The sequence below is a fragment of the Amblyomma americanum genome, chromosome 5 (assembly GCF_052857255.1).
Source record: "Amblyomma americanum isolate KBUSLIRL-KWMA chromosome 5, ASM5285725v1, whole genome shotgun sequence".
In the NCBI taxonomy this organism is placed as follows: domain Eukaryota; kingdom Metazoa; phylum Arthropoda; class Arachnida; order Ixodida; family Ixodidae; genus Amblyomma; species Amblyomma americanum.
In genome coordinates, this window is record NC_135501.1 from 163,462,631 (window position 1) to 163,480,718 (window position 18,088).

General features: G+C 46.0%; 1 protein-coding gene across 1 annotated transcript; it reads right to left on the bottom strand.

The window, feature by feature from the left end:
* Positions 1-4,589: 4,589 nt before the first annotated feature.
* Positions 4,590-13,294, bottom strand: LOC144132907 (galectin-4-like). Its single transcript, XM_077665641.1, has 8 exons — positions 13,066-13,294; positions 12,905-12,990; positions 12,643-12,835; positions 9,993-10,121; positions 8,826-8,891; positions 8,330-8,421; positions 6,423-6,603; positions 4,590-6,313 (listed from the first exon to the last, which is right to left on the bottom strand). Exons 1-8 carry the CDS (start codon positions 13,135-13,137, stop codon positions 6,167-6,169), a joined length of 966 nt encoding a protein of 321 aa, XP_077521767.1. The 5' UTR covers positions 13,138-13,294; the 3' UTR covers positions 4,590-6,166.
* Positions 13,295-18,088: the final 4,794 nt, after the last annotated feature.

An 18,088-nucleotide genomic window follows, 5' to 3' on the forward strand; every position in this document is an offset into this window, starting at 1 on the left:
CCGTCGATAGGGGACGCACATGTCGTTTAACTCTTTAGCAGGCTGTCACAAAATATAGATGAATATATAAGCAAATTTTAGATTTTAGTAAATACCCTATGATTACACAAAAGTGATCAAAATGAAACATTAAATGTTTGCGTTGAGAAACGCAAAAAAAAAAATTATTTCATCTTTCGCTCTCTTTTAGTCAAAAGTTTTCGATTTTCACCAACACCCTTTCGCACGAATACTAGAAACTCTATGCGAATACTAAAAGGAGAATAATGAGAAAAGCAAAAGCGCGGTGATTTACTCAGGTTGACCGCCGAAGGCGCGTGCAAGCGGATGCTCGATATGAGGGTTGGTCGAGGAAAACGGGTGCGCACGGAAATGAAATGAAAATGAAATTGGTTTTGGGGGAAAGGAAATGGCGCAGCGTCTGTCTGATATCGGTGGACACCTGAACCGCGCCGTAAGGGAAGGGATAAAGGAGGGAGTGAAAGAGGTGCCGTAGTGGAGGGTTCCTGAATAATTTCGACCACCTGGGGATCTTTAACGTTTACTAACATCGAACAGCACACGGGCGCCTCAGCGTTTCGCCTCCATCGAAACGCGGCCGCCGCGGTCGGGTTTGAAACCGGGTACTATGGCTCAGTAGACGAGCGCCCTAACCACTGAGCCACCGCGGCGGGGTCGCCGAGTCTCGGGAAAACAAAGGTTCGACGGGTTTGCACGTGACTTATGATCGAACGTCATAAGTGCCGTGACGATGAACTAGGCATTGCTTCCAGCAAATTCAAGTGATGAGTGAGTCTCAAGGCCACAGAATTTTTTTTTATGTACGTTTGTCACACATGGTGCCGACTGCCAGCAATAGTCGAAAGAATAAAATGTTAAGTGCAGTAGCTTCGCTCCAGCTCATGCATGCTGCAGCAGATAAATTTTAATGTGTTCGCAATATTAGTCTCACTTAATGCTCAAAATCTGTTGTCAGTACCCTTCAGCCTATACCCACACACCTTTGCCTTCCACCCACCTCCACTCCCAAAGGCTCTACCCACTACCCACTTTCACCCTCCAGGCACATCCACTGACATGAAGTCCACGAAGCACTGGAACGCAAAAGTGATGTGCAGCATATGGTTTGGTTAATGGGGTTTTAATATCCCAAAGCTACTCAGGCTACGAAGGTTGCCATAGTGAAATTTAAGGCTTCGGAAATTTTGACCTCGTGGTGTTCTTTAACGTGCACCAACATTGCACAGTACATGGGCCTCTAGCATTTCACCTCCATCGAAATGCGACCACTGCGGCCAGGATCGAACCCACATCTTTCGGGTCAGCAGCCGAGCGCCATAACCGCCGAGCCACTGCGGAGGCTAAAGACACAACGGGACGGCACTCATTGTAGCAGCGAAATGTACGGGGTCGATGGAAAGAAACACGAACAGAGTGAATCCAGCCTAGGCGCTCCGCTGTTCACATTCCTTTTCGTGCTTTTATTTCGTTCAAAGAAAAAAGATGGTAGTGTTGTCCATGAAACATTCTAGGACGACTCTTACGTCTTTTTCTTATCACTCAGGTAAAAGCGCGATGAAAAGAAATTCGAACAACAGAGCGCATAGGCGCCACATTGCTCGCATTTCTTTCAATCGCGATAGTACAACTAATACTGCCAGTGCAGATTTGTTGCATCACCTCGTACGATAGTCTGCGCATTTTTGCAGATTTCATTGAGTCCACAAGGTAGATTTGACTGCATGATTAAATGCTCAAGGTCTAGTTAGCGTTATCGTTGAATTCAGCGAGGTTTTCCACTGTCTTTTTTTTATATGTCTACAACTGTTTCAATATCTAAACTACCATGCCCATGAAGAATGGTGTAAAAATTCAGCGGTTTTCAGTCACATCCTGTGAATAAATAATATACGCAGCTAGCCTCCTCTCCATCTCTTGAAGGACGGACGGGAGATTGTGATAGAAAAACTAGCCACCCTGTATACGCAATGCCTTCTGACCTCGAGCGTACCAGAAGCTTAGAAGAATGCTAACATCACCTAATTCATAAGAAAGGAGACGTCAAGGGCTTGAAAAATTACTGATCAGCTTACTTCCGTGGCCTACAAGGTACTTACTAAGGTAACCGCAAATATAACCAGGATAACCTTAGACTTCAACCACCCAAATGATCCGGCAGGCTTTCGTGAAGGATACTCGACTATATTCACACTATAAATAAGGTGATATAGAAATGCACATAATAACACCAACCCCTATACAAAGCATTAATTGATTACGAGAAAGCATTTGACCCAGTGGAAACCTCAGCAGTCATGCAGGCATTGCGGCACAGGGGTGTAGAAGAGTTTTACGTGAAAATACTGTAAGATATTTATAACGACTGCACAGCTACCATAGTCCTTCATAAAGTCAGCAATAAAATTCCAATAAGGAAGGTGTAAGGCAAGGAGACACGATCTCGCCAATGCTATTCACCGCCTGCTTGCAGGTGTTCCAAGGCCTGGACTCGAAACAGGTGGGGATAAGAGTTAATGAAGAATACCTAAGTAATTTGCGATTCACTGATGACATTGCCTTGCTGAGTCACTTAGGAGATGAACTGCAAAGCACAATCAATGAGTTAGACAAGCAGAGCAGAACAGTAAGTCTAAAAATTAACATGCAGAAAACCAAAGTAATGTTCAACAGTCTCACAAGAGAACAGCAGTTCACAATAGGTAGCGAGGTGCTGGAAGTGGTAAGGGAATACGTCTGCTTAGGGCAGATAGTGGCCGCTGATCCGGATCATGAGAGTGAAATAACTAGAAGAATAAAAATGGGGTGAAGTGCATATGGCAGGTTCTCTTAGATCATGAATGGTGCAGAAACGTGGAGGCTAACGAAAAGGGTTCAGCTTAAGTTAAAGACAACGCAGCGAGCCATGAAAAGAAAAGTGATAGGTGGAACGTGAAGACACCGGAAGCGGGCAGAGTAAGTGAGGGAACAAACGCGGGTTAATGACATCCTAGTCGAAATCAAGGCAAAGAAATGGGCTTGGACAGGACATGTAATGCGAAGGCAAGATAACCGCTGGTTTTTAAGGGTGTGGATTCCAAGAAAAGGCAAGCATAGCAGGGGGCGGCAGAAAGTTAGGTGGGTGGATCAGATTAAGAAGTTTGCGGGAATACGGTGGCCACAGCTAGCAAAAGTCAGGGTTAATTGGAGAGACATGGGAGAGGCCTTTGCCCTGCAGTGGGCGTGGTAGGTTGCTGCTGATGATGATGAATGTAAAAATAACACGATAGATGGGGAATAATGATGGTGATAACCTGCTTAGATTATGCATACCCTACTGAATGAATTCTTTGCTTTGCTTTATGGGGTTTAACGTCCCAAAGCAGCTCAAGCTACGAGGGATACTGCAATGGAGGGCTCTAGACAATTTTCGAGCACCTGGGGTTCTTTAACTTGAGCTGACATCGCGCAGTATACTGGTCTCTAGCATTTCACCCACATCGAAATGCGGCCGCTGCGGCCAGGATCAAACCCACGTCTTTTGGGTTAGCAGCCGAGCACCATAACCACTGAACCACCACGGCGGCTACTGAATGAATGTCAAGCCAAACCGAGTCCTCGCACAGCGAAGTGGATATAGTCTGTGGAACACAGTCGCTCAGTCTGTTCCAGTTACTGGGTGTATGGACCTTTGCATCCTGTCACAGTGAAAAGCTATATGTACAGAACCTATAAGCAAATTTAAATAATGTGAGCTTGCTAAATTGCTGTAGTCTACCTGCTCAGACAGCAAGTCAACTCATTGTTGACTTGCACTTGAAATTATTTCTTCGCGAAATGCAAATGAATGAGCTCGTAGAAAGTTCCAAAGGCTTTATATCAGTCATGGTCATTGGGCCAACATTTGGAAACATGCAGGCTCTTTTGTTGCTTTAGTGGCTGTGAAATAAATCGTTCATATTTGGCAAAAATTCGTAAGGCACAGTCAACACCTTAAGCAACAGCTCATAGGCAGATTGGTTTGATTTTGGTTTTAGGGGGTTTAACGTCCCAAAGTGATCCAGGCTATGAGGGTCACCGTAGTGGAGGGCTCTGGATAATTTGGACCACCTGGGGTTCTTTATTGTGCACAGATATCGCACGTTACATGGCCCTATAGCATTTCGGTTTCATCGAACCCGTATCCTTCGTGTCAGCAGCCGAGTACCACAACCACTGAGCCACCGTGGTGGCTACGGGCAGCTCGAATTTTAGCCACCGCAAAGAAAACAATGGTGCAAGACACATACACAGGACTCTCGAGCCAGTTCGCCCCTTTCCAAGGTAAATAAGCAAAAATGGTAGCTGTACCACCTGCATGACCACATGTGGCACATTCTCTACAGCACACACTCTCTGACCAACATCTCCCTCATGGCCCAGTCTCATATATACAGATACCAATCTTGTCAGGCAGCAGGATAATATGGAAGTTCTTGGTCAGGGGGCACTACGCCAGCTTGCACGAGACAACAAACTGAAGAGGAGGCTCTTCGCAAATTTATTGCTCTAATACTCGGCATAAGCACTTTTCCACCACAAACTGACATCAGTGATGTGTAATCTCTTTTTATTTGTGCTGCCCTCATCACATCAGGAAGACAGGAGTGCTTTTATTGCAGTAAGCAGATGTGACAACTCGCCGTGCAAAAAAATTAACGATGTGTTAAAATTGAGCAAAAAGCAAAATAGGAAGCAAAACAGACCATGCTCTGTAAGCAATATACATTCTAGTGATAAAAATATTGAACACCAGCACAAGGTAGAATGAAGAAGCCTTTAACACAGGCACAATAAAAGTAAATGCAAAGAGTGCACTTAAAAAGTAATTAGTGAATGAAAAGGATAAAAACCAACTATGCAGTAGTAAGTTAGCTCAAACTAATTGTTATAACCCATTAATGTGGAAAATGGCAAAAAATAAACAAGTTAAAAGGAGTTCACAAGTGCCAAGCTTTGTTACTTCTTAGTTTCGTTTAGTTGCAATTTCATATATTGTGCACTGCTGAAACACAGATTTAATTTGTTGGTTAGTGTAGAGACCCGCTTTTTTTCTTTGTCATCCATGCTGTTTACAGTAATATACCATACTGCATGCAAGCAGCACGGTACTATAAAGACAGATTGAAAAAACAAATTAAAAGTTGCAAAGCAAAAGTAATGCGCACCTTTGCTTTCAAAGAAGCAAACATACACAGTCTTTTCTGTTCTGGGCAGAGTTACAGCGCAGAGCTTCGCTAAGGAAAATTAACAGAGGAAACGAGCGTTGCAACAAATTGCTGCGATGGGACAAAGACGAAAATTGCACAAACACTGTCTTCATGTCTAGCATGCACCAGGCCCAATTAGACAGTCCAGAAAACAGGCATAAAACAGGACTGCTGCTTTTGCCAATTGCTCATCGATATCGCAGGCAAAGAAAGGTACAGTTGCGCTCAGTATAACATGCAACGTGCAAGATATGGCCAGAGCTTCCTTCACGAAATAAGGTGCCGGTGGGGGCTAAATTCTATCAAGCTGCCAGCTGAAAAAACACGAGATTCTGCAGTGTCTACTATGGTGCGCAAACTCGCTGTAAATTGCAGACTGCACTAAAGCAGCAGCTGATGTGTTGCGGGCCATACTAGGTATGGCTGCACACCACTTTCAAGCATTTCTGGGGATGCACCATGGTGAAGGTAGGGCTGAGCAGTTGATGATTAATGTGCAGGTATATATGTACCATTTGATTTCTACAGATGTTTATGTACGGCTGAGCAGCTGGTAGATTAATGTGCAGGTATAGATGCACAATTTTATTTCTACAGATGTTTATGTATGCGTTTGTGCAGTAATTGCATGGCTCCACTGCACACTAATATTGCGAATTACCTGGCTATTTGTTACGATATGTCTGTGCAAATCCACAGCACACCACACGCCTTTGCAGAGCTGCAAACTGTGATGTGGACATCTGAACTTCAATTCTCTCATTTTCGATCTCAGCAAAAAAAAAAAAGGGGGGGGGGGGGGGGGCACAGAGGTTTCAAACTTTGTACTGCCTCCATGACAACTAGCGACTAGGCATTTATTCAAGCATAACAGGTAACCCACGGGCCCTCGGGTGAAGGCTGCGCTGGTAGCCTCTTCATTACTGGCAGTACTGGAACTTGCAAGCTGCCAGCAGCACATCACCCTCCACGCTGAAGTGGCTGATGCGCTGCAGTGGCTGGAGCCGGTGCTGGAACTGGAGGTAGTGCTGCCCATTGACGGCCACATCATAACAAGAGTCCAGAACCTGCGCAACAGAGCCAGGAACCAGTGTTCTGCGCCACCTGAAAGTCTCAAAGTGCCCTTCACAACAAAAGAAATTTAGAAGAAAAAAAGTAAGAATTAGGCATGAGTACCCGAATAAGCAGGTCAAAGTGGACACCCGGGGCAAAGGGAAAGCCGTGGCACTTGCGCTCTTCAGTGCCCCAGTCCCCGTCCTGGAAGCTGTTGCGCACCATTTCCTTGTGGCGGAAGCGCGGGTTGAAGTGGAATGCAATGTCCGAGCCCAGGCCTCCACACTGGAAGTTGAAGCAAAACCTGCGCCGCGACAACTTAGTTAAAAAGAAAAGTACCCTACAACAAGGCCGATGTCTAAAGAGAGAGAATACGGCGTCCACCCTTAACACAGCTATAGATCAATGCAAGTGTCCCTAAGTTTTGTAAAAAAAGCTCCACGTTGGAAAAGAAGGTTCACTCCAGCCCAAGGCAGGTTTGTCCAAAGTAAAACTTCCTTCTCCCAAAGAGTTTAGCCCCAAGTTTATCTGGCTAACAGATTTTTTTTACCAGGATTTCTGATAACCTCGCCTTGGATGTTTCCACTGCACAAGGGCCACTGGCAGCTAAAACACTCAGCTAGGCAAAATGGTTATTGCCAAAAGTGAGAAGAAAAGCCTGCAAATGCTGACAGATGCAGAAAAGCTCAACTGACAACAAAGCCAAGTCAAGAAAGATGGACGCTAGAGTGCACGAGGAAAGACATGCAGCACGAGGAGAGAGGCAAAATGACATGTGTCGTCAGGAGGAGCAGCAAATATATTCAAGCACCAGACCGATAAGAGTTGACACTGGTGGCTTTCAAGTTTGCATACAAGTCCCACTCTAGTACCTTTCACATCTCATGGCAATGCGGTTTCATGCAGCGTTGGCATTAAACAGCACTATATACTAGCACTAGTCCAAACCAGCTTGCACAGAGCAACGAATTGGCACTAAGGTTATGTCAGAAGACACACCAACAGCTGTTGATGCAGTGCAAGAATGTTCATGCACTCCAAACCTTCAACTTCTAGTAGCATGCAGATGCCATGGTCGGGAACTGTTTGTGTGTCACACAAGTGCTATTGGCAAGCCTGTTTTTCCAGACTAGGCTAACGACTGCGTAAATGTTGTGACGGTTGTTTATGCTTGTAACACAAGATAAGACAACTGACAAAAGAAAGACACAGGACACGTGCACTTTGTTTCTTGTCTGTTGCCATGCTGCTCAATGCCTTTTGTTGCCTGTTTTTCTCAAGCTATCCTGTTATGTCTCGTCAGTGCACACGCGTGCCCTAGTACCAGTGGCAGGTACAGCTGACAACAGGAAAGTTATATGTTGCGCAGCATGAGACAGTAGAAATAAGAGAACACATGCCCACAGAAGCAAAGCAAAGCAAGCAAAGGTAATGACCTTTGCTTCAACCACAGTTTGCTCTCTTGGGACAGATCTGGATTCTTCTTAATAAGCCTGCCATTGAGGGGCCTAGTAAAGATTTATGCGTCTCTCTCTTCTTCAGTTTATGTTTGTTATTACTGGTTGTTTCATCCTTCTCACTAGGTCCTGTCTCCCTGCTTCACCAAAATAAACCTCTCGAATTGGTCGGATTAATGTCTGGGCGACGCGGCTCGGGAGGGGGGGGCAAAAGAAATGTGTACAAACAGGCGTACATGATGGCCTTACAGGCCTAGTTGCTTTTGAACAATGAATCTCAAAAGAAGCACATTTTGCAAGAGTTTTATGGTTAACTCGGATTAAAGAAAAAGAAAAAAGAAACCAGACGAGGTCGGGTGTATCATCTTACAATACAGTATTGTCTTAAGCAGGGTGTGGAATGACCCTATTTAGTGTATTGCCTTGTTTTTCATCCCGTATATCACGAGATCCTTGCACAGTGCTCGTTTTGAGAATAAAAGTTCATTTGCACATGTAGAGGTCGAACGAAAAATGCTTGGCACAGTACTTGTGCACGCAATATATGTGCAACACAAGGGAAAGGCAGCTCACGAGTTTGCCTCGCTGTGCGGCCGTCCGCTGAGGTACACCATGAGCCCAGGTGCCAGGCGGCCACCGGGCAGCATGTGCAGGAACGGGGTGGGCTGCACACGGGAGAACGAGGCAGAAAAGATGACACTTTAGTACAAAGAGCCTTATGCAAGCGCTTTAATCGTTGACCACAATGAGCGCACATTTTGTTTTCCCCAGGAACACTACGACAATCTCAGGACTTAAACCTGCAGCTCCCCTTATTGACAGTCTAGTAATATGAAGTGAGAAGTGTGTAGCTTAATAAAACAACTTGCTTTTGCCAGCATTTATAATGAATCCTCCATTTCGCTTACTTCAGAATGACCCTTGCACTATTAACCTGCTCACTGCATCTCCTGTCCCCCTCCAAACTGCCAACACATTCCCTTTCAAGTGCTTTGTATCAATGGTAATGTCTACTGTAGCACTGTCGTGCTTTTTGGTCCCCTTTTACCTGCCTGCGAGCATCACTTACCGGGTTGTAGACGATGGTGGGCTCATTCGCCAGTGCCATCGGCGGGGGGCCCTCCATGGGAGGCAGCTGCATAAATGGGCGAAAGCTGTTCAGTTAAACATGGCGCTGGAAGGGGAGTCAGAGAGAAATGAGTTGGTTCGCGTTGACTAATAACAATTTCCATGGTTCGCTTCATGCCAAGCGCTACACACTGCTCTCGAACAGCACAAAAAAGTCACAGACAGCGTGCTCCTGCTGGTAGTGGCACACAGCTCCAAATACTTGAACAGGACCGAACTGAGGCACCATGTCTTCCAAGTAATGTGCACATTAATGAAGGAGCAACATGCAACAATCACAGGTGCAAGATCATGCAAGATGTCAGAGCTTTCAGTTTCCCTTCAACTTTTGTGAGTGCTTTCATGAATAAAATGAGCAAAGAAAAACCCACTTCTTGAAAGCACTTGGCAAGATCCAAGCATGGCCCGAAAGATGTCCTTGCGTAATCTTACAACACGAGCAGAGCTTCTCAAAGAGCCATTTCTATCGTTCACAAACATAAAGCCTAATCCCTAATAGGCGGCCCCTCAGTGAGATGTAAATGAGGCAGGGCAGTGAAGCTAGGCTTTGAAATCCAGTGTCCTACGAACACGATCACGGTTTATTCACTTGGAATTTAGCCCGACGTGGATTGCAGGCACTTGAAACCAGTTTACAAGTGTGAACAGACCAAGCCCTGATGCTGCAAATGGATGCACAGTGACAATGCATTACCGTCACCATAGCGACCGCAAGATGCATGGTGGCGTTTGGCACTGAGTCACCTTTTCCGTACTGTGACCGGGTTCTGTGGGGCACTCATGGCTTAATATCATATTCTAGTTTTGCCACCAGTATCAGTAGCCATGCTAGCTAGCAATTTTGAAACTATATGACACCTTTATATTAGATGGACAGACTTTTACCACGGTTGGTTACATGGCACAGGAGCACGCATGATCTACTGAGGCCGCGTATGTAGACCCCTAACATGCAACCTCGAAAAATCTGGATTCCTCGCTTCCTCTACTTTTCCTTTACATTACCTTTCTGTTTTCCTTTGTGTGAATGAGTGCTGATCTAAGCACGCAAAGCAGCCTTCAGTTTGTGATAACGATCCCCTGGGTTCCTTCCCCCAGATGTGGTTACCAGAGATCCCAATGGCGGCTTGTGCTCGACACGGTGAACCGTGACACAGCCGTCCATCTTGAGCTTCTCCACAGTGGAGTAAAGCAGCCGGTGCTTGAAGTCAGCAAAATGGTGCTGGTTGAAGGCCACCTGCACATGCGTACCAGCCAGAATTGGAAACACTGTTTCTGCAGCGCTGCTTAACGGGTGTTCAGAGCCCAGTTAGCCACCTTCATAAGGCTATACCTTCCAGGAGCAAATACCGGCCTTGGAAGGCATGATCACAAAGTTGAAGGACAAAGAAAAAATTCTTTTTTCTAGATTCTCACGTGTTGCATGTTTTGACGGACCTGTGGCACCAAGTAGATATGGTGCCAACTTGGAAAGCAGTTAATGCGTCCGCTCATCTGCCAAAAAAGAAGAAAAAAAGTGTGTGTGTGTGTGTGTGTGTGTGGGGGGGGGGGGGGGGGGGGGGTTAGCAAGCTTCGCTCCCCGGACTGACTTTTAAGAAACGGAGGTGAAAAATGTTGCAAGAAGTTTATCGCTTTTTGATGTATGTCCCACCAGATGTAATGCATTCCCACCGTTAAACTGAGCATGCAGCCATAGAAGCCCACATAAGGCTATAGTGTAAATGCTCTATTCACGTGTAGTGGTGGTCAAAACAAAGTGTCGGCAAGATTGAAAAAAGGAAGAGCAGAGCAACAACGACAGCCTCTGCATATTAAAGATGATCACGTTAGTTGTATTTTTGCCATAGCATTCATTTAATCAGAAGTAAAAGAAGTCAGCCGTACTTTTGGTCACTGTATTAGTCACCAAGATTTCAGTCAGTTTCATATAGAAAGCTATCGGTAATATCTGGAAGAAGCTAATAAAAGTGTTGCCAACAGCCCATATTTTGCTATCTTCTTTCTTGCACCGAAAAGGAAGGCTAAAAAAAAAATATTAATAAAGGTAGATTGGGGCCTATTGCTCAGACAGACTTGATTGACGAAAATAATGTTAAAAATGACATGAAGAGGTGAGGACAGTAGCACCCATAGTGTCATCATCTTTTCAACATGTTGATTTTAGTCCTGGTTCCACAACTGAGATAAGAACCACATTACCTACTCACACGAGAAATACAATAGTTTCAAGTATACACTGAAAGAACTAGTTAGTATGTCACTCTGATGCACTCTGCCAAATCCGGCTATACGTTTACTATGTGCTGAGTTCTGTGCTACAGGCTGCCGACACATCCTGGATAAAGCATGGACGCCTGTTTGTGTTGCCATAAGTTTGTGCTGCCTGTTTGTGCTGCCATAAGTGTGCGAGGAACTGAACACAGAAAACAACAATATGCATTTCCCACTTACAAAAATGCATGAAAAACAGTACCCAAGATGTCAACCAAGCACCTAAAGCCACAACTCTATTGCTATGTCAACAACGAAAGTTGTCACCATCAAACTGTAGCAATAAGAGGCACATGTTCTCGTTCCACTAAACACCAGCAGACTCCAGTGCATACTCATTACTAGCACTTGCATGACCTAGAACAGTGCACTGCAGTCAAAGCCTACCAATTCCCAAGTCTACCAACGAGATTCAAACACAAAAAACAACTCCACTGTCTTTGCATCTGAATGTGCCGAGCCTGCAAGGCCTCAAAAATGGGCTGCATATGTGTACCCTTCTCAAGCTTCACGGATATGCAACAAAGAAAGTGTGGACACAGGTTCCAGCTACAAATGTGCCAATTTTCATTTAGCCCCTCATACGAGATCTTTACCTTGTCGACAACATATTGTGTTATTCTCTGATAGGCGATGCAAAAAGACAAGATGACAATTTTAAGATTAAAATGAGGAAATTTGCTGGTGTAGGGTGGCTGCAACGACGAAAGTTTAGGTTACATCCAGCAGTTGATGTAACTAGGATGATGACGATAAGAATCTCAGTAAAGGTTTCCAGGGCACAGCCATCTGTCGGTACCAAAGAATTATTACTGTACTCAGGTGTGGTGTGCTTTGGTATGGTACATATGGTTTAACACCCCAAAGCTGCACTAGGACTATGACGGATGCTGTAGTGCGGGCTTCGGATAAATTATGTCCTCCTCGGGTTCTTTTAACGTGTACTAAGGTGTGCAGACTTCAAGAGCATGTGCTTACAAGATGAGCAGAAAACTAGCGGATTTAAAGTAGTATACTTCTGTTAAGATGGAGCTGCCATTCAAAGAAGCTGCGCTCAACGAAAGTGAAGCGCCCGTTCCTCACATATATACAAGCAGAACTGCTGAATTTAGTGCACCGTAAATTGGTGACTGCAGCTGTTGAAACCACAACAGTGTCTTCTGAGATAAGAAAGAGAGCAGTGATATATGGCAGCCTTCCGGATGGCTGGCTTAGCCAGCTAAGTCATACTGTAGCGAGGTGTTCGCAGTGGACTAGGTCTAGTAACACGTACGAGAAGAAACTGTCGCACAGCAGGACACTGATACTACAATTTGTTCTGAGGGTTCCCAACGACAGAGACATATACTATGAAATACAGGTATCTCTAAACATATATATGCCATATGCATAAGTACGAAACGAGTTAAAGCCGCGCGCATCGACAAAAACTTCGCGATCTATTCTGCTGCGCACGGGTTCTGTAGCGATCGATTTCTACACCATACCTTGTAGCCCATCTCTTCGACGAGTATCATTGCCTCAAAGTTGTGTCCCTGTTGCACGGGCAGACTCTCAACGCGCTCTTCATCCTCCCAGCTGCCGTTGCGGAGCGTGTTGAAGACCACATTGCCGACATCGAAGCGCACGCTTATGTGGAGGGCTATGTCGCCCGAGCCAGTCACCAGGTTGATGTGGAATCTGCGCAGAAGCAGTGATCGCGCACATACGCGGGCAGCGATGCGATTCAGCGCAGTTGCAGTACTCTACCTCTTGGGGCTGCTCAGGACATGGCCTGTCAGTTCGATGATCGTGCCCGGCACAAGCCTCTCCAGGGGTTGGTCCATCGGCACTGCCTGTCACCAGCAGGAGAAGAGACCCGCAGTTCAGGTACAGGTCACATGCGCGCAGAGGGGCGCGGCGATGCTCACCGGTTCGAATGTCACCAGGCGTGGTTCCGGGTACAGCGGGAGACTGTGGAATGACGACACCTTAGCTGTCATCTGCCGATAGCAGCGGGGCAGCTAAATACGGCAGGCGATACGTGACACACACGTCACAGTGAGCGAGAAACGCAACAGATAGAACTGGCACGCAGGTGTTGCTTCCGTTTGTCCAGTGCTTGCGGGCCAGCCAACTATGGCCTATCTGTCAGCTGGGTTTCTGAATGATGATGACACTTGCCGCCCACTCAAAAGCGCTCGCTGCGGTGAAGCTATGGGTTGCGGCCTCGTAAGTAATGTAGGTAAAAGGTAATCGTGTCTGCTCTTAATTTATACTTCCCATTTCAGTGTTAAGTGTTATAAAATTTACTGTATGGATAAGTAATTTCGGTTTCCTGCACGATGCGCTTTTTTTCAACAGTTTATTCTTTTCTCGTAAGGAGCCCAGATGGTACATAAAGCTCAAAATTTTTAACGCTGCTGCGGCCGGTATGTACTCTAGGTACCCCCTCTCGTAGATGTCGTTCGCATCAGCTGCATCAGCACTCTTATCCATCCTCTGGCTTCGGTTTTGGTCAACGTTTGTTTTGGTACCGCCTCTCGACAACGTGTAGGGTGCAGGGGTTAGCGTGTCACTCTGGTTCCGGAGGTGCTGCTGCCGGCAAATGTGCGGACGATGTCGGCTCGCTCTGCCGCATTGCTGTATCCCCCAGTCCACACCTGCCACTCTGACAGCGGACTACAGCGCGGTAGCGCCAACTGTGGTGCTGACCAGAGGTGTGCAACCTCATGAGGTCGACCTCAACCTCACGTCGTGAGGTGAGGTCGGCGACGGCTCGAAATTTTGTGAGTGAGGTCAGGAAATCAGACCTCAACCTCAAGCGTGAGTTTGAGGTTGAGTGAGGTCGTCAATCGATGAGGTCGAAATATTGAGGTCGAGACTTTTTGCAGTTGCCACGTCTTACTCCGACGAGTGCCGCTTCCGAAGCTGAGTTGCAGGGCACCGCCGCAACGTTCATGCAGTGACGACGCTTGGTGTTCGGTTTCCCCTGTTTGTACAACCGGATGCCACAGTTTCCTCGATCTTAGCTTCCGGTGCTGCGCCGTAATGTCCGTTCAGTCCGAGCCTGCAGGAAGACGCACCCCTCTGGTCTTCCTGGAAGGAGTGTTACTGTCAAAGCACGCCACTCTTCCTCCCCCTTGCCCCGCTTGCGTAGCACCCGGCTGCCTGCCTGCCGGTCGGCTCAAACTCCCGGCAGCGCGCAAAGCACGTAACTCACGTTGACCCGCGGTAGTTTTGTTTGATGCTGCAAACAAATAAGTTCAGTCCAACAAGCGCGCAATAAGTTCGTCGCAGCGCAGATGGCCCCAAGCAAGATGCTTCGTGTTCATGCTCGTTGCCGGCACTGACGTCATGGCTCTTGCCTTGCAGTCGAATAAAGGGGATCCTGCTGTACATTACAAGCTGACTTAACAGAAACTGGAGTAGTCGGCACAGGCGAGAAAATGTGATATAGATGATTCCTAACAATGACACGTGCTGATTTAATATAAAAAGCACTGTCAGAAAAACCTGTAACACCGTCGAAGCTTTTGATCGGAGACTTCCCCCTTCGAATCACACACTAATTATGTATATTCCCGTTCCTTAATGCAAACAGATACAAATATAATTTCGCTTTTTTATCCTTCCGAATAACCTGCCCAGTGGGCACTGTAACTCTCTTGGACGTCCCATGGATGTCCCGAACATCCACAGGACATCCAAGGGAGTTTCAGTGCCCATTGGGTCTCTTTTATCTCCTGTTCCTTGTTCCTTCTCAGAAATTCGCTTAATTATAGTGCCGAAACACCACAACACGAGGCGATTAACGCACCAGCATAGCGGTGTTGTAGCGGCGAAAAAATGCAAAACTAGCTATAATGAATGTATGATGATGTGGTAGCTGATTCCTTTTTAATGAAGATGTGTATGGAACTGATTACATGCTTGTGCTGTGCTGCTGAGTCTCTGTTTCGAACCTTCTAATATGACGTTTAATGGGGCACACTGTTGTTCGCTTGTTTTTAGTTTGCCATTTTTGATTGTATGTTTCTAATCATTCTCTTTTTTTCTTTTCTTGTATGGGATCAGTTAGGTTGGTGGCCTGCCTTGCAGACGACCAGGCACTACACGTTATCTTTCCTTTAACTATTGTGCAGAGACCCATCGTTCATCTTAAACGGCTTCGCTGAATGCTCGCGCGGTGCTCGCGGGTAAAAAAACGTCGAGAATGCTGGCGTACCATTGATTCGTTAAGTTTTGAAGGAAAACAAGTGATTGCCTTAAAGCAGCTTAATTGTCTCAGACTGGTTGACGAAATGGTACCCAGAATTGGTACCCAGAAATGGTACCCAGAAATGGTACCCAGAATGGTACCCTCTCCCTGCCCCCCCGGCAGGGAGAGGGTACCATTCTGGGTACGGAGAGGGGTGGTGGGGGCTCGGAAAAAGATTTCGCTGCGGGGAAATTTGAGCGGAGAGCCGTGGTGATCCTGATGGGGAGAATGGTTCACGCTGCCCATTCTAGGCCAGTTGTTTTGACCCGTGTGATTTCAATAGTTGACACAGAGTTCGAGGACGTAATCTAGCCCTTTCTTTCAAAATGCCGCGGGTTCACTGAGTCATCGGAGATTTCCCAGGATTTCGAAACCATTACCATCGCCACCTGGAGGGAAGTGGCGCAAACGGGGGAGGGTCTTGACCTCCTAGGAACATCGTAATCCTTAATTATTAGCGGCAGGTATTCCTATTTTACCGCACAATAATTGTCTTTGCTTGCTGGGTAGTGTACAATATTTAATCAATATTCTGGCAACTTTTAATTTGGTCGCGGTTTATCAGACTTCCCCGGGCTCATAAGGATACACTGTTAGCATCATCATCATCGCCATAATCTCGAGAGTAAAGGCATGTGTCGTTGCATGATTTTTGCAATATGTCATACATGAGAACTGGCGTGTTTACCTGCTGGAAATCCGAATGTTCTTAATGTGGGCCGGGCTGTGGGCACTCTTTGTAATGCTTCATGCGCATGTGTAGTAATGTGGGATCCATATGGATCTTTAAATGGGGGTGGAAGGGGGTGGATGGGGGCCTTGCATGACGAGAAATTACATCGTTGTCACGTGAGTAGGTGTGATCTCATATTACAGCGCCGTCACGTGACTAGGTTTGATAGCACATTACGTCGCCGTCACGTAATCTGGTATGACGTCACACTCATATGATGTCATCACTAATAATACCAATTAGTCTTAGCGTTACCCATTTGTAATTATTAATTATTAATTATGTGACGTCATCATAATCGTCGTGTGACTCGTCGGCTCGTGACGTCGCATGGCGCCGTTTCTTGCGGATACTTTTTTGCGGATATGACCTGGAAAGTGAGCCATCTAATGCTTTCGCATTAATAAAAGAAGCCGCTCGCTTCTACACAGACATAAACACAACGTGCCTCTGTTGGTGTACTACAGTCGCCGCAACTTGTTAAGGGTTTTCGAAGGCAACATACAGATGACTGAAAAAAGCATTCTCGCTATGCCGGATAGAACTAGAAAATCGAAGTATACTGATATGCGTATGTATAACCGTCGCATTGGAAAGTACATCGACGAGTATCGTGAATACCTCCCCCCTCCTCCCAATTTCTGTTAGATGGTGTAGAAGGGCTGTGTTTGTCAATTGCCGGTTCGTGCGCGAATGAGCGAGAGGCTTCCAATACGAACACGTATACACGAAGCAGCTTGCCAACTGTTGACACATGTAAAGTACTCACTGACGTACTGGTGGTAACCGCGCATGGGACACTGCTGCCTGCAGGCCATATACTCCCTGAGGGTCCATCCCAGATTATAAGCTTCTCCTATTGCGTGCACATCCATAGTGTCTGTAGACACCTTATTAAATAATACCATCATCATTTTAGCTTTCCTGTTTCACAGGATTCTCAGAATTGTTTTTAACTGAAAAACTTCTTAATCGTTTTTTGTTTTGTTTTTCGTTAATTTTCTGAGGTAAAGCAGCCCACCTCAACCTCACATTTTGAGGTTGAGGTGAGGTTGAGTGAGGTCAGCAGTGGCCACAAGAAAAGTGATGTGAGGGCGCCTAAGAAGACCTCGATCTCAACTGATGAGGTTGAGTGAGGTCGGCAAATTCTTTTTAAGGTTGAGGTGAGGTCCAGCTTTTTGAGGTCAGATGCCCACCTCTGGTGGTGACACGCGCCGAACCGTTCTAACGGCAAGCACCGGCGTCGGTTCCTTTTGAACTCGCTCTAATCGTTCTAATATAGCTCTCTGTAATAGTGCTTAATTACACTGTTGAGATGGAAAGAAAAAAAAATAGTTCTCGTAGTGTGTTTGCTGTTTGTTTGTCGTTGGATGTGTGCATACGGATTTGCGCGCTCCACACAAAGCAAACATTTGGTCACTGCACTTCTCAGTGGACACCTCAACCGCACCGTGAATGAATTAAGGGACGATGGTGAGCGTGAAAGAAAAAAGCTAGGTAACCGTACGTTGCGGAGGCAGGCTACGAAATAACTTGTACTACCTACCTGGGGATCTTTAACGTACGCTGGCATTAAATAAGAGTCAGTAAATAATTTACAATCCAGCATCCACATGCTGTATCGGTTTCGATTTCAAGTGCCGTTTGGTGGCTGTGACGAGGGTATCATGGAGGTCCGCGGAAAATATCTGCGAAAATATGTAGACTGCCATATGTTTGTCGCCCTGCCGGTTCTTGGAGCAGGCTAGCGTAGGAAACTGACAGAATTATAATGGCGAAGCAACGCTTTTATCGCAGTTGTTGTATGCGTCACGTCACCTCGACGTTGTCTCAGGATCGTCTCTAGAAATAGCAACTGCCTTTTCACTGTTGAAACAGAAACCAAAATATAAAAGAAGCTTAATTATTAATTTATTTAATCAGTCGATGCAGGAAAGCTCCACGCTGTTATCCATATGTA

Coding starts and splice junctions, on each gene's coding strand:
- LOC144132907 (XM_077665641.1), bottom strand. CDS start 13,137: ATGACAGCTAAGGTGTCGTCATTCCACAGTCTCCCGCTGTACCCGGAA. Junction 10,122..12,642: donor TCGAAGAGATGGGCTACAAG/GTATGGTGTAGA, acceptor ACGCATGTGCAG/GTGGCCTTCAACCAGCACCA. Junction 8,892..9,992: donor AGCCGCCATTGGGATCTCTG/GTAACCACATCT, acceptor CCATTTATGCAG/CTGCCTCCCATGGAGGGCCC.